This window comes from Sus scrofa, chromosome 3 (assembly GCF_054392235.1).
Source record: "Sus scrofa isolate SSC_HxYL_T2T_F1_AM1 chromosome 3, Sscrofa_HxYL_maternal_Yorkshire_Landrace_v2.0, whole genome shotgun sequence".
In the NCBI taxonomy this organism is placed as follows: Eukaryota; Metazoa; Chordata; class Mammalia; order Artiodactyla; family Suidae; genus Sus; species Sus scrofa.
Window position 1 is genome coordinate 87,793,073 of NC_139385.1, and position 15,629 is coordinate 87,808,701.

The 15,629-nt window shown below is 45.8% G+C and overlaps 1 protein-coding gene, 1 long non-coding RNA gene and 1 pseudogene across 8 annotated transcripts in view; 2 read left to right on the top strand and 1 right to left on the bottom strand.

Annotated features, from left to right (window-relative positions):
* The window catches only part of MEIS1 (Meis homeobox 1), a 140,281-nt gene extending 135,715 nt beyond the window's left edge, over window positions 1-4,566 (bottom strand). For all 6 annotated transcript variants that reach the window (XR_014839695.1, XR_014839694.1, XM_005662507.4 and 3 more), the window contains exons 1-2: window positions 3,780-4,566; window positions 1,671-1,897 (exon numbers count right to left, since the gene is read on the bottom strand). Coding sequence is in view for 4 of the 6 variants with exons in the window: in XM_005662507.4 (XP_005662564.2) it covers window positions 1,671-1,897; window positions 3,780-3,791 (239 nt within the window). In the remaining 2 variants the exon portion in view is untranslated. The remainder of the gene's footprint in view (window positions 1-1,670; window positions 1,898-3,779) is intronic.
* Window positions 4,567-5,158: 592 nt separating this feature from the next.
* LOC146404757 (uncharacterized) lies at window positions 5,159-6,188 on the top strand (annotated as a pseudogene).
* Window positions 6,189-6,732: 544 nt separating this feature from the next.
* Window positions 6,733-15,629, top strand: part of LOC106509799 (uncharacterized) — a 50,450-nt gene continuing 41,553 nt past the window's right edge. For both annotated transcript variants that reach the window (XR_014839712.1, XR_014839713.1), the window contains exons 1-2: window positions 6,733-7,020; window positions 7,204-7,438. This is a non-coding gene — a long non-coding RNA (uncharacterized LOC106509799). The remainder of the gene's footprint in view (window positions 7,021-7,203; window positions 7,439-15,629) is intronic.

The following is a 15,629-nucleotide window of genomic DNA, read 5'->3' on the forward strand; positions in this document are numbered from 1 at the left end:
CACGTCCCCTTCCTCTTTGGGCCCCCGAAGGCGGAGGCCCCAAGCCTTGGACCGTATCTGAGGATCGGTTCAGCATATCTGGCTGGAGAAATTGGTAACATTTGCTAAGAATAAAACCCAAGCGGTTCCAGCAGCCATTTTGAATTAAGTTTCCCACCCCGACCAGCCCTCGTCCCTCCGCTGCACATCCAGGACCTGGAGGGGGAGAAAGGCGTGGGCCGCTGGGGTGGGGAAAGCTGGTTCAAGTGGGTTCCTCCAAGGCCGCCTCGCGAAGCCCAGGGCTCTGGGGATCTTGGTGGCAGGCGCTCAGCTAACTTGGGGAAAGGATCTCTCTGGCTGCCGGAGCGACTGTCAGAGGGCTGCATCTCCCGATCGCGACCCCACAGTCCTCGGAGAGCCGGAGGGCTCCTCCTCGGCTCCCTGCACACTTCCCTCCCCTCGCCGATGGCCCCCACCGCCCCCCAGAGAAAGTTCCTGCAAAGGTTCCTGCGGTCAAGTCTTTCATTTTTGTCCCTGCGGAATGGCAAAGCAGCTAGTATTGAGAGGGCCTAGATGTCGCTTATCTCAGCCCATTAAAAGGGGGGGGGGGATCTTTTAATGCCCAAGGAGGTGTCTCAAGTCTTTTATTAGCTCTCACAGCCCAGCTGGGAATTTAACAGTTTGGGGTCCTTTCCAAAGATTCCCCAAATGTCCTGCCCCGGAGCCTAAACCATTTGCAGTTCACGCTGCGGAGAGGAGGCTGGGATTTAAACAAGCCCATCGCACAAGGGACCAGGAGATAAAGCAGAAAGGGTTTTCAGCCGGGAGGGTCAGTGTTGTCTGATTTTTTTTTTCCAAAAGAAGAAATAAATAGAAATGAAAGTGGCTGCAAAGTAAAAAGAGGTCCCCACACGCATCAGCACACAGTAGGCACAAGTGACTTTCAAAGGGTTTTACTAGCCCAGGGTCTAACCGAATGGCGGGGGAGAATACGGGGTGAACGCAGCGGAAAACAACACTGGCCCGAGAGCACCCCGCCTCTACTTCCAAATCCTGCAGGTTTCGCCTTTGAACACAAAGTACTAAAACGGCTAGGAGTTTCTGAAGGTCTATAACAATTCAAAGCGAGCTCCTCTCCTTGACCACAGTGGTCAAACCCCCTAAATGCAAAGCCTCTTCCCCCTTGCCTGACCTGCAACTGTCCTCCCTTGATTTTATTGTGCGGTGGCAGAGCCAGCATACGGTGGCTGAGTAAACTTAGCAAGTCAGAACAATCAGTGGCTTAAAAGATTTTCCTTTAAACTAAAAGTTTCGTTCCAACACAAAGGCGCCTACATTTAGAAAGCCCCAACACTCTCTCAGCAAAGTCAAGGAGTGAGGAGTCCAACCGGCTGAGCGACCGAGCCAGGGTCTGAGGGGACAAGGGACCTTTGGCAACTCCTACACCGCGACCCCTCCGCGGACAGGGCCTCGGTGGCGCGGGGCGCTGGGCGCGCGCGGAGCGTGTGCGGAGATGGGGGGCGTCTGAAATGGCAGGCCGCCTCCCCCAGATCTCCATGCAAAGCGAATGAAAAGTCACCAAATAATGTACCTCCAGTCCAGAGAGCTCTGGCTTTCCTCTGACCAAGGGCAAAGGGAAACAGGAGAAGCATCGCCTCTCAACTCTTTAACCTGCCGCCCATCGTACCTACCCATAAATGGCATCTTTATCTCTCTTTAAAGCGTCATTGACGGAGGAACCCATGCTGGGAGCCATGGCGTTGGTGTGAGCTGTGTGCGGATACTGATGCGAGTGCAGAGGAGGCCCGTGGTTCAGGTGGTGGACCGGCTGCATGGACCTGGCCGCATGCGGGTCCCCATACATCGTGGAGGGGATGCCTACTCCATCCATGCCCCCGTAATGGGGTAGATCGTCGTACTGCATGACAAACAGGAGAGAAACAAGGTTCAGAAGGCCAGGCCGGCAAATGGGGGAGCGGCAGGGCACGGAGCTTATATAATGTCAGTTCAGCTGGATCCTTCAACCCGGAATTCGGTGGCCTTGCATCTCTGAATGGAGATTTCTTATTTTAAAAATATTTTTTAAAGTAAAAATTCTAGGATTCTCAGTGAGACTCAGCTAGGTTGAATGGTCTTGCCCTAACTTGTGTTCCCTATAAAAGAGTCAGAAATTCAGGATCCTTTGGCAAGGAAGGAAGGAAGAAAGAAGGAAGAAAGGGAGGCATTCTCCCAGAGGGCAGAAGGTAAAACGTTCTAGTCCCTGGAGGAGGAAATCCAAAATCACAATAAAACGTGCCAGGACAGTGCAACAAACCCGCCTAGTTTCACAGCCCCTTCCCAACAGAGGGAATTAAAAAAAAAAAAAAAAAAAAAGTTACGATGGGAACAGCTAAGCCAAGCATGTGAATTCAGACAGGCTTCTCATTTTATTTCCCTGCCAGCGTGAGGTTAGGCAGTCCTGCAAGACCCTGAATTTCCTTTGCTTTCCAAGACAAACTCTGCTAAATCACACAAAACTAACTGGCCCCCTTATAAATGAAACTCAGAGAAGGGTAGCTTCTCTTGTACATTAGGGCTGAATTTAGAATTGGGCAATATTCCCCCAAAGTTAAAGAAAATCTACAATTGGAGCAGTTAATTATTCTATTTTTTTTCTACTCTTATGAACTTTTCCCCTAGACCAGAAGTCAATGAGGTAAATGCTACTCATCAGGTTTAAAGCAAATTTAAAAGTAAATGCACATACACACCCCCCATCAGATTCCTCATCCAGAAAAACTTTCATATTGATTGTCATTATTTTTGTGTGCAGAATTTAGCTATTTAGATTTTTCTCATTGCTTCATTTCAGCCAAGTCCTTTCCCCAAGATTTGGAGGCGCCAAGAGTGAAATGATTTTCAAAGAAAAGAGGAATTGCCACTTTCATCTCCTTAAAGCCAGAGGTGTGAAAAGAGTTTGGAAGAATGCTGACATTTGCCTGAACCAAAGGAGTAAAGAAAAAATGTGTCAGCCTAGTAACTTTCTTTTGCAAACAGGGCTTTGAGGGCCAGGGCACAAATTATGCAAGGAGGGCTTTTTGTAGACCCCCTTTCTTCTAAGAAACTACCTCAGTTGGGTTGTCATTGTCTTGCTTTACTCTCACTATATTTCCATTCAAATAGGAATATTGGGGAAATTAGTATTGCATTTTTAAAGTGAGTAGTTGTGTGCTTAGTATCCAATTAGTGCAGGGCTCTTCTAAGAAAAACTTACAAAGTCTTACCTTACATAAAAAGGCATGTACATTAAAATTACTTTTAAGATGAATGCTTCCCAACCCCCCCAAACCATTGTACTGTGACAAAGTTATTTGCTTAAAAATGCTAAATATTTTCAGTGATATTAAAGATGAGCATAATCAGTAACATTTCAGAAGTTTTTAGCTGCTTATTTTAGTTTAAAAATAGCTTTAAACTTCTGCTCTTTGAATGCTCAAACTATAACATTAGGTATCTAGGTTGTTGGGTTTTTTTTTTTTTTTTGGTTTGTTTTTTTAAACAGATAGTTGCCCGAGCTTGTATTTTTCTTTATGTAGCTGCTGGTTAGGAGTCTATAGAAAACTTGATTACTTGAATTAAAAATTACATGTAACATACATAAGTCTACAAATGCATTGAATAAATCCACTCGCTTTAGGCCACGGCTTTAGGAGCCTCATTCAAAAAGACAGAGAAAAAAAGGAAACTTTTTAGCAGTGTCTTTCAGCCATGTTTCAATTTAATCTCACATTTGAGTTCCACAATTGTTTTTTAATACGTACCCTTTGCGCCATCGGCCTCCCTGGCTCCCTTCCTACTTCAACTTCTAATATATCCTCTTTAAGGCCAGTGTGAAAAGAAGCAAATACGCAAACTCCCCCGGAAAAAAAAAAATTAAAAAGCACGACGAAAAATCCCTTATCGTCTCCAGCAACGTGAGCTACTGGTCCCAGATCTTCGGTCTACGGGACCTGAAGCAAAGCGCCGGACTCACTGAGCATAAAAGCGCTCCGTTTCCAAGACAGCAGCGGGGGCAAAAAAAAAAAAAAAAAAAAAAAAAAAGAAAAAAAAAGAAAAAGAAAAAAGGAAAAAAAAAAAAAGAAATGCAGATCTTCTCTCCCCCAAAAATCAGTTAAAAAAAAAAAAAAAAAAAAAAAGAGCGCCCCTCAGACCCAACTACCAAATCTCATGGCTTTCTGCCACTCCGGCTGTCAATCACAGGCGAGGTTGTCAACGTGGTGAATGAATGATCATCCGCTCTCTCTTCTTCTGGTCAGAACACCTCAAATGTTAATATTCAAATGCACAAAGCCCTAGCGCTCGCTTCCCTTGAATCACTCCTAATTCCTAATCAGTTTCTCTCTTCTCTCGCTTGCTCTTTCTCTTTCTCTCTCTCTCTCCCTCTTTGCAACTGCTGCACTGGAGGGAGATTAGAGGAGGAGGGTTAAAAAAAAAAATGTCTGTCTGAGTTTGTCTTAAAGGAGCCACGATCGATGCTGCCCGCTTGCAGTCCCCGTGCGTGTGTAAAGTGTGTGTTGCACAGGCGGAGAGGTGGATTCCGACCAGAATGCTAGAACCCGGAAGTAGTGGTGGCCATAACAGGTCGCGTCTTACACAATGCATTGGGCTGCAGCAAGTAGGCTCCTAGGCAGGGGTGGGTGCGCGAAGCGAGCTCTGGCCGCACTGGAGAGGCAGAGAGGCGCTCCATTAAATCGCACGCCCAGGCACAAACACCCACACACCCAGGGCACACGCGCACAAGCGCGGGCAGTAGCCCCCGGCTGCCGGCTTTATTTTCCGTATTCTTTTTTCTCCCTCCCCCTACAGACTCTCTCCCCAAAGCTGACGCTCTTGAAATAAATTGGGAATAAACGCGGGGCAAGCAGTAGCGGGAGTTATTTTGCACAGGACTCCGCACATAGACTTCCTGACTTTCTTCGAAATTATTGGGGTCTGCCAGTGTTTTGCGGGGCAGAGGAGGGCTGATGCAGAGAGTAGTGGATTCTTAGAACCAAACGCCCCAAGTAGAAAAGTCAAACCGGGAGCGAGGATGAGGAGGAGCAGGAGCAAGACTGGGCTCTGCTAAGGAGTCCCGAGAACGTGGGGTGGAGATGACTGGGGCTTTCTGCAGATCCAGCTTCTAGTTGTTCTTGTTGTTGTTTTGCGGTCGGAGGTGGACACTCGGCCCAAAGAAAGGAAATACTTGCATTTTCTCACTTTGGGGATCTGGACGCCCCCATCTCCTGGTCCCGGAGGCCCGCAGCCTCAGCCCCGGCGTTCTGCGCGAAGTGAGAGAGGAAGGGAGGGAACAATGAACCGAGAGCCGGGAATGTGCCCCCAGCGCCTGTTTACAAACACGAAGCTATTTATGATCGCCAGAAAGCGAAACCCGAAGCGGGCTCGGAGCAGCCCAGACCTCGCGGGTGGAGCCGAGGCCAGGGAGACGAGGAGGGAGGCTTTTTCTCCGACTTGCTCTGGGAGAGGCGGCCGTGCGCCCAGGGCGCGGCGCGGCTGGGCTGGCGCGCTCGGCTGGGGCTACGGCCGCGCCGCCTTTGTCTTCGAGGAGCCGAGGGGCTCCGGCCTCGGCCTTGCTCTTGCCCCGGCGACGCCCCGCGCTCTCCTCCCCAGCTCTTCTCCCGCCCGACTCTCCTTTCCAATCCCCCAGACAAGGCTCAGGGAGAACTCCCAGTGCCAAAGAAAAAGAAATTCACTCCGGGGATTGAGATTTCAGACAAAAAGCTGCCCCCTACGCACAACTCAGAGGCTCCAACCAGCCACTAATTTTAACTTTCTTCCTTTAAACACCTATTCTCTGGCTTAAACAAACAAAAAAATTTCCTTTCCTTTATTCTCCCACCCTAAGGCTGCCCTTTATTATTATATTTAGTGGTGCTATTTTCGTTTTTATTTTCCTGCCCTCAGAGCCCTGGTCTGCCGAGAAGGTTCAGTCGCAGCAGCTCGACCAGCGGGCTGGAAACCTCACATCCCCGAGCAGGGCTCGCAGCTCGCTCAGCTTGGAACAGGATTTTTTTTTTTTTCCCCTCCCTCCAGCTGAAACCTCGCAGAAAACTCCCCCTGCGGTCGACTGGAAAATGAGCTCACCCAAATCTCGGTAGGCAGCCGGGGAGGAGGGCTCGGCCAATCAGGAGGCGCTCCCGCCAAGGCGGCCGCGCATTGGCTGCGGGGAAAATCAATTATCAAATAATCGATCAGCAGGGAGCTTCGATCTGCCGGGAATGCAAACTGCCAGTCCTGATTCCCGCCCTGATGGTGGCCAAAAGGCTGACTCCCCCAAAGTAGAGGGCCCCTCACTCCCGGCACCCCTACCCTCATTACACTCCACCAGTTGCCGACCCACCTTCACCCCAAAGGTGGGGGGTAGGGAGGGGGGTTAGGTAAGGGGAAGAGTTTTGAGAAAGATTGGGTGCTCCTATCCGCGAAGGTTGTTTAGAAAAGAATAGGAGCCCTAAAATGTACTGAAGTCAACTCTTAATGCGCAAACCAAAAGATAATTTGCATCGGTCCGACAAATAGGGCTTAAGGTTCTGTTAAGTGAGCTTTTGAGAAACTGGGGACACAGAGCGAGCATCAGAACTTAGATCTGGAATCAGGTTCCACCAAGCGCACGTACTTCCTTAAGTGACAAGTATTGCTTCTTTTAATACTTCGCGGGAGTCAACGCCCACCTCCCCCTAATAGTGGGGTTTTCAAAAAGCCCAGTATCTGAGCCTTGCCAGCCTTCAGCCCCGACACTGTACTCGTCTCATGTGTGCCCAAAGGCACACGTACACCCCAAACCTTCAGATGCTTTTTGCCTTAAAAGAGCTCCGACTGTTTAAAAAACTCATCCTAGAATCCCTCATCATTTGCATGTCTTCTCTCTTCCTTTCTCCCCCACTCCCCAAGTTTTCAGATCTCTTCCTTTTCTCCATCGCATCCAAGTGTTGTTTTCGGGGACAAACGCCCGGATACATCACTCGGGAGGTTAAGGCAGGCCCGCGTGTTAAAGCCGAGGAGATCCAGGTGAATTACCAACTTTATGCCTGACCTCCCCCTCCCCCCGCCGCCCCTTCCTTCCCCAACATGAACTTGGAAACAACTCAGGCCAAGATGGAACCTCCTTGTCTCAGAAAAGCGATTTCTCTGTTTAATTCTCGGGAAACTGAGCTGACTGGGCCAGGCAACGCAATCCTTTTCCGATTACAGAAAGGATCAAACTGGGCCGACCGCCTGCAAGCTCTTCCCGGAACTACAGCCAGCTGCGGCCAACACCTGAGTGCCTTCCGACGGCTGCTTTCTGGGGTTTGAGCTCCATCTCTCCAGCAGGGCCACCAGGCATCGGCGCGGCTGGAGGTAGTGGGGGCGGGGGCGCCGTCAAGCCAAGCATCGACAGGGGCGCAGCTACATTTATGATCCTAAAATGAACTGCAAAGGAAATTGTGTAAGTATAATTGAACCAAGAGAATTTTCCTGCGAAATACATTTCGATGACCATAGTTTTTAACAGCCCTAGATGCTCTCTGGCAAAGACTTAGGCAACCTGCTTAGAGTTACCTCAAGTCTGCGGTGACATTTTCAAATGAGGAAAAGGCCAATTTTCCTTTAACAATAGAATGTATTTTGTACTGATGCTTTCCCGTAAGTTTTCTCTTGTTTTCTAGCAGAGATGGAAAAAGAGGGCTTAGGTAAGTCTCTCCTTTTCAATCACAACCCCAAACTTCAAGAAGTAGGGAGACAGATGCTCTTCAGTCATGAGCTTCAACTTTAAATTACCTACATACAGATTTTCCTCAGAGAAAGAGGTAGTTTGAGTTTGTGGGCTTAAACTAAACTCATTAGCTTTGAAAAGTGGCTTCTTTCTTCCCTCTTCCCTCCTTTCCAAGAATAACTGTGAACTTGATGCTACTCCTAGGCCTTTATAAGATTAATTCTGAACAATCAAGAGACTGAAACACTTTTACAATGTAATTACAGTAGTACAAATTGTTTGCCCAAACCTCATTCTGGATAAGGATTTTACAATTAGCAAACAGTTATTACAGTTGGGGCTTGCTGAGAGAAATTGCACAGAAGACATCAAGAGTTGCAATATAGTAGCCATAAAAAAAAAAAACAACTCCTTCAGCAGGGCAGCAATTAATCACCTATTAAAAGGAGAAGGTAAATGGATAGTTCAAGGCAGAAAACTACTACTGATATTTCTACCTGTTCTGTGACAGTATCTTTCTTTAGCTTATGTCAGATACTTGCTTTTTAAAGGCAATAGTACTTTTAGTGTGCAAAAACTTGACATGGTGAAGGATTCTGGCGCTTGCCCCTAGCTCTTTTGACAGGGGCCTTCCCTACTCAGCTTACCCTTTTCCTTCCAGAGCACCATCCCAAAGACAGAGAATGAGGACTCCAAAGAGGCAGATTGGGGCCTAGGTCTCTATTGTTTAGACCCTTGGCAAGGAGATGTTTAAAGCAAATAGTGCCCCTTTAAAAGGCTCTTGGTACGGTCCTCCCCAGAACTCCCCTCTAGTTTTTGGCTCTCTATAAGGAATTGTGTCTTTGGAAAGACCTTTATCCTGAATTGGGTTTTTGTCCCCGAAGTTCACACTGATGAGTCAGCTTCAAAACCCTCAGAAATTAAAAAGGCACCTCTTTAGGTAACATGTGTGTGTATTTGCCAGCCCAGAATAAACAAAAGCCTGTTAATCAATCGAGTTTGGCAGCTGTGTTCACAGGATGATAAGGGTTTATCATCTGCCCCCCTAACTTTAAGATGCCTGTTAAAATGTTGTGATTGCTCTTTAGGTTGTCCTGTGGGTTGTAGGTATGGGGTTTGTACTTCAAGGACAATTCATCCTCCGAAACTCACCCCACATTAGCATTTGCACTTCAAAACACAGAAATAAGAGGAGGGAAAGACAGTTTAAAGAAAATAGATTTAAAATCCAGTGGAGATAATAAAGGAATGTTAGAGATAAGAGCCTGGATGCCATATGAGAAAGTTACCAAGAAGTCAGAGCTAATGAATGGCTGTGAGAAAAGTGAAATAAACTAGTTAGAGGTCTATAAAGGGGAGAAACCTGGTTAGGTGATATGAAAGGGGGTTAACCGACAGGATTAGGGAAGACGTTAATCAAGTGCCCCAAAGCAATCCAGGCTATAAGAACCCGGAGGTTTGTTTACTGCATCTTGCTTCAGAAAACAAAGAATGTCTGGGTCCAGTTCAGAAGTCAATGAGAGGTCAGCTGAGGCTCTCCAGCCATCGCAGGGAAAATACCTCAGTCGCCATGTTCTGAGTGGATAATGCAAAAGTTAAGAAAAAAAATTTTTTTGGAAAGGGGGGGTGTTTTCCTTACCACTTTTCTATTTCAAATCATTAAAATGCTTTGGTCTCTAGAGAGGGAAAAATTACACTGGTTAACATAATTACTAGCTCTGACATTTTCAGAAGTTATAGAGGCCTTTTATTAATTAAATGGAGGGCTTAATAAAATATTCCTAATAAAATTTATGGTTGTCTTAAAACTTTCTAAACAGTGCTATAAATTCTTAATAAAATTAACTGGGAAATGAGTTATTAGCCCACACTTTACCCTCTCCCCCACTTCTACATAAGGAGCATCTATAGAATGAAAAGGGAAATAGAAATCTTTTAGTAAAATATAAATATTAGCCAAAGTCACACATTGCTTTAGGAGAGGTGGTTTCAACTAAGTTATTTCTAATGGTTTCATCCTCCAATATTCCCCAAACCTATTCACAAAAATTTTAGAAAATGTCTTCCCTTCTTTCTACTACACATTATCCATCCATATATCCATAAACCCATTTGAAGTGCAATACTTAATTTTCTGGTCTGAGTTGTGTGTTCAGTTTAATAAAAATCATAGATGCATCAGGCACAATTTTAATATAGAATTTTGAAGCTTCAAGTAGCAAATATTTTCTTCATCTATTAGAAGAGAATTAAAAATGAAATGCCTTGTAATTTCTCCCAGTTTATTTTCTTTAAAGGTGATTTTTAAATAGTAATTTTCTCAGTAACATTTCCCTCTGAACTTCTCATCTTTAACTGTTGGTGCATTATCTCAAGCAGCATTTGGTTGAGCAGATATACAAATCTTTTTCATGCTGCTACATTTCAAAACTTTGGGGAGTTATCTTAAGTTTTGGCATATTTCTCTGCTTCACAGATACAACACTGGCTGGCTGGTTGACTGTTTAAAATGAACAGTACACTCAAACACACTCCAAACCAAACAAAACAGCTTTGGTGGATTGTTCAGCATTTGAAGGCTTGATCTTTTGTGCCGTCTACTGGACAATGGAAAAACTACAGTCTCTATGGTTTAGGAAACTTCTCGTCCAGTATTTGGGGGCAGGGGGATGATTCCTTGCTGATAAGTAATGAGAGAGGAGCACAGGACCCAACTTAGACTCACAGGACAGGTTTTGTGGTCTAATCATGTGTTCAAATCCAAGTTTAGGACATTATATTAAGTATAGGCACACCTCAACCACTTGACGAAGGCACAAGGCTAAACTTGCATTTAATACAGCTGTGTAGGTGTGTGTCTAAGTGTGCGGCTTGAGAAGGAAAAGAAAGAAAAGGTGGTGGGACAAGCATCTTAAAAAAATATGTATATTTCTTGACTCTGAGTATGAATTTGCTTAACAGTCAAGTTCAGTGTATCTACTGCCTTGGTAATCCAGGATGTACAAGTTAGTTTTTGAAATTTGGAATGTAACATTGTGTTTAGTAATCAAGAAGAGTACTTTTAGGAGGAAGAGAATGAAATTGGTCATCAGAAAAGTTATAGTGCAGTTCTTTTTTGGTGCTGTTGGAAGAAAATATGAAACTTCAGTATTTTCACTTGGAGACCACATGTGGGAGAAAGTGTGGGTGAAATTCATAGTCAGATGCCTTTGTATAATAGAGACTGTTTGATGTTGTCTTAAACATTTAAAAATATTGTATACATTTTGGATATGATTTTTTAAATATTTATGGTTTTCTAGCATTTTGGGAGCTTTGTACCAAAAAAAAAATTATGAAGCTAACTTTGACCTCTGTTTGATATTAACATGGTTTCTGAAAAATCGTGGAGAACTAATAAAGTCCAACACCACTAAAATATGGAGAAGTCAAGCTTATTTTGGTGAAAGAGATATAGAGTTGGGTACCAGGCTCTTGAAACTGTTCATCTGTTTCTCTGAAATTAAAACCCCTTATTGCATTAAAAAAGGGGAGGGGAAAAAACCTCTAGTAGTACATAACTAATTCTTAGGGTACCCTTTAATAAAAACCTAATAGTGAAGAGGAAACAGCTTTAGGACATTTTATTGATGCATAAATATGTTTCAGTGATCTACTTCAAATACATATTTTGATGTGGCACAATGTCAGAATGACTTTAAAATATTATGTGAAATATAGATACATCAGAGAACTTGGATTGACATTGACTACTTAAAACCATGAGATTGTTTGCACTTCTGTGTAAAAGAACAAGATGGTTTCAGTTGGTCTACAGAGATGGCAGTGGTTAGGAGTGAGGAGGAGATCTGAGTGGTGATGGCTGTGGTGGGTGTCTTTTAAACTTTAGCATCATCAACTGGACTGTGAAAGATTATTTTATGAGATGCTGTTTGGTTCCAAGGGTTCAGATTGGAACAAGGACCCTATAACAACAGCTAGGAAACGTAGACAATTCTTATAGGAACCAATCATAAGCATTCACGCATTTGATGTAGTCTAAACTAGCAGTGGGAGTACTGAGTGCTGGAGACCATCTCTAGCCGCCCAGTGCCAACGTTTACCTGTGAAGCAACAGGATGAGCAAGACTGGCCACGAATAGCATCCATGATGGGCTGTATAAAGGGGCACATTTTGTGAAAACCTTCAGGAAAAAAATGGTACTGATTATTCAAAAATAAACATTTTAACATTTCATTGAGTTATCTAATGAATAAGAAAAACATTGAAGACTTCCTGCAGCTCAGAAAGGATTCTAGTAGCTTGGAAAACACAGAGAAGGAAAGAAGAAACTGAAGGACTCCCGCTGAGTAGTTACTTACTTGTGAATATCTGAAAGTGTATTTTCCGTGCCCTTCCTTTTAGACTTAAACATCATCTTTCCGTGTTTTTGTTTTTGTTTTGTTTTGTTTTTTAATTAACATCAGGCTATGGCTGTGCTTGTTAAAAATCATATTTTTTTCAGGCGATTTATACAAGAAAGGGCCAATTTGAAAACTTATAACTAATGAGAGAGGTCGGCGTCTAAGCCGTAAACAAATCTGTTCACAGCCACAGCCCTGAGAGGCTCGCCTCTCCTGAGCTCCTCGAGGATAACTTCATTTACTGGAAGATCCGCGGCCACTTCCGGGACTCTGAGGAGTGGGTCCTTTCACCACTGAGCGCTCTGCAGGGTTGTCTCGTCGCCTATGCGTGGCCAGGTGCCAGTTCCGCGGAGCCCCGCAGCGCAGTCCGGTCCCCGCGCGTCGTGCCACCCAGAGCCCCGGGCCTGCCTGCCCCCTCCTCCCTGGTGGGGCGTGGGGTACTCGGACTGCCCAGGGCAGGTGGGGCGCCCAACAGGATGTGCTGCCTGGGTTGGGGACTCCAGAAACTACTCGCATCTGGCTGGGCGCCAGGGCGGCGGTACTCTGGTGAGGGCAGGTTTAGGGGACCGTGTTCCCCGGGACCCTGAACCATATGGAAAGAGCCAAGGGTGAAAAGGTCCCTTCTCCTGCCAGTGCACGCCCTCCCACCAGGGCAGACAGGGATCTCGTCTCCTTTGGGGTTCACCTCAGCCTCTGCGGGAGGGAGGGAGGGGGTCAGGCCTGCGCGGCTGCGGTGGCGACTCCGGAGCAGGAGCGCGAGGATCAGAGTTGGTCGGGACGCGGCAACACGGGGCACCCGGTTCTGTTTGCCGGTTATTGGGGCTGAGCACCCTAGGGAGCCTCTCCCCATCTGGATTCGGGGACTCTGGCGCACCCCTTGCCCCTTAGCCTAATTTTGGAAGCTTTTCGCCTTGGTTCCTGGACGGTTCTTCCCGGGGGCGCCTTGAGCCCCGGGGTGCTGCCCGTCTCGCGCTGCCTCCTCCGAGGCCAAGTGTGCTCTGTGAGTCTGTTCGGGGCGCAGGAGCTTTCGGGGACCCGGCCCCCCGTCCCCCCCTGCGCCCGCGGCGGCCCCCTTGGACAGGCTGGAACAAGCGCGCGTTTGTGGCGAGGTTATTTCAGGTGCGCTAATGGGATTAGCGGCCGCGGGAGAACCCCGTGTGGGGGCGGATGCGGTTCCTTCTCCGGTTCCAGCCGCGGCCGGGTGGAAGGAGAGGCATCGCCTGCCCGGCGGCCTCACCCCGCAGCAGCGCCTGCTGGGCGCGCCCCGCGCTCATACTTAGGCAGGAGGCGGCGGACCCAGCGCCCCCGACCGGGATACCGAGGGAGCGGGGGAGGGGAGCGCAGAAGAGAAGAGAGGGGAAAGGAAAGGAGGCGCAGAGTGACGGTGACAGAAAGGAGAGAGCGATAAGGAGATAGAGAGCGGCAGAAACCAAGTCAGGGAAAGCCACAGAGATGGAATGGGATCTAGTCCTGTCCGCCCCCGGGACAAAGTAAAACAGCCTCCCCATACCAGCCTCTCCAGGGAAGCTGAAACGCTGTCTTTATTCCCCGTGCTGCTTTCTGCTTCCGAGGGAGCCTTATCATAGACTTTTGCATAATTGCATATTGACTTTGCTAAATAGTTCCGCAAAGCTATTTATGCTTCCACTTGTTCAATCGCAAACAATTCCCTTGGGGAAAAGAAAAAGCGTGTGTGTGTGTGTGTGTGTGTGTGTGTGTGTGTGTGTGTTGGGGTGAGAACAGAGGCAGACATTACCATCCCAGAAGTGAACTGTTCTGGGAAGCCCAGTTCACCACCACAGATAGGGTAAAGTGGTCTTTCTGCATTGGCTCTATTTTTCTCAGCCCCTTTCCCTCCGTTAAAAGCCAGAGACTGTTGAGGTTAATTCCCGGCATTTAGTTCTACTTGCCCATTTCACAGATGAGCAAGCTGAGACTAAGAGAGGTTAAGTGACCTATCTAATTTCTCTTTTCCTAGTATCTCATTTTCTTTATATATATATATATATATATATATATATGTATTTATATATGTATATATACATATATATATATTCCCCAACACTTCAAAAAAAAAAAAATCAGAGCTACAGCCTTTCTGAGTCTTCTTTCATAAGATCACTGGAGGTCAGTGCCTCTATATCTCTGGTCAGAAGCAGCTGTTTGTGAAACTGATGGTGGTTTGTGAGTTTGGGGATTGGAGGCTGACACCCCCCTCGTCCCCTACCCGAGCGCTGAGTCCAGCACCAGGCCCTTTCAGAGAGCTTGCTGCCCTGTGGAAGTCCCCTCCATGGGACCAGAGAGAGAGAAGCAAGGAGAGCTGGTACTTTGTGGTGATGCTTGCTGCTGGGGTCTCATGGGCTTGACTTTTTACCCATCAACCCTCAAATAAACAAACAACTCAGGCTTTTTGCATCAATTTCTGGTTACTGAATGACCCTAAGCAGAAAGTTGGTCTAGGTCACCCAGGGCAGGAGTGGGGTGGTTCGAGGCCTTATTTACCCCTGGATTAAAAACAACATCCCCTCTAACTCTGTCTCTCCTCAAGACTCAGCAGCTTGCCTTTTAAGGATGTGAGAAGGAGCTTCTTAGAGTCTAAGCAGACACCATAACTCATCAAGATGTTTAGGTTTCAAGTTTACAAAAACAGCACTTTAGCCTTGCTTTTCTGAACCCCACTACAACCAAGACCCAGGCTAGCAAACCCTTTGCAAAGAGAGCCTGTATCACTTATGGGCAAAATACATTTTTGAGTAATCACTTCTAATTCTGAAATATTTTTATTTTTAGCTTTGAACTGGACTCCTAAAATAAATCAATTCTTTACCATCCTTTTTTCCCTGTTCCCTGATCATTTTTAACCTTTCATTCTAAATTTTCTGTTACCTTGAAATTTGTCTTGATTTGGGCATTTGGTACAGAAAATCTGCTTTTTGCAGACTTATTCATTGCATCCATGTACAATTATTTTGTGAAAACTCTGTAGAGCTTACTGATTTTTTAAAAATTATTGATTATTAACAAAAAATATCCTAACATCTTTTGAGGTTTAAACCTTAGTTCTTCCTGATAAGCCCGTTGCACTTCCTTTTTTAAAGATTTTTGTTCATATATCTTTTAGTTAAAAATCTTTTGAGAAACCAACACCTTTGTGATACACTGCACTTTAAGTTATTTTATCCTCAACTGTGTAGTGATTGCAGGCTGAAACAGAAGAATGATTTGGGGAATTGGTTCTATTAGGAAAAGCTCTTTGTCCTTAGAGTACTTACAAATATTCCAGTCAGGAGTCTGGGAGGTGGCTGTGGCAGGGAGAGCTGCAGCGCTGAGTGTTAGGACACTTGGCTTCAAACTGTAACCTGGTCACTAAAGGGGCTGATTGCATTTAGAGAAGTTCATCACCTGCAAAGTGAATTGGTTATATTATTTTATTCTCTAATAAGTGTACTTTTAATTCTTGTATTTAGTGATTCTGTATTATAAAATTAGACACAGAAAAAAATGTGGAGCTTCTTAATGA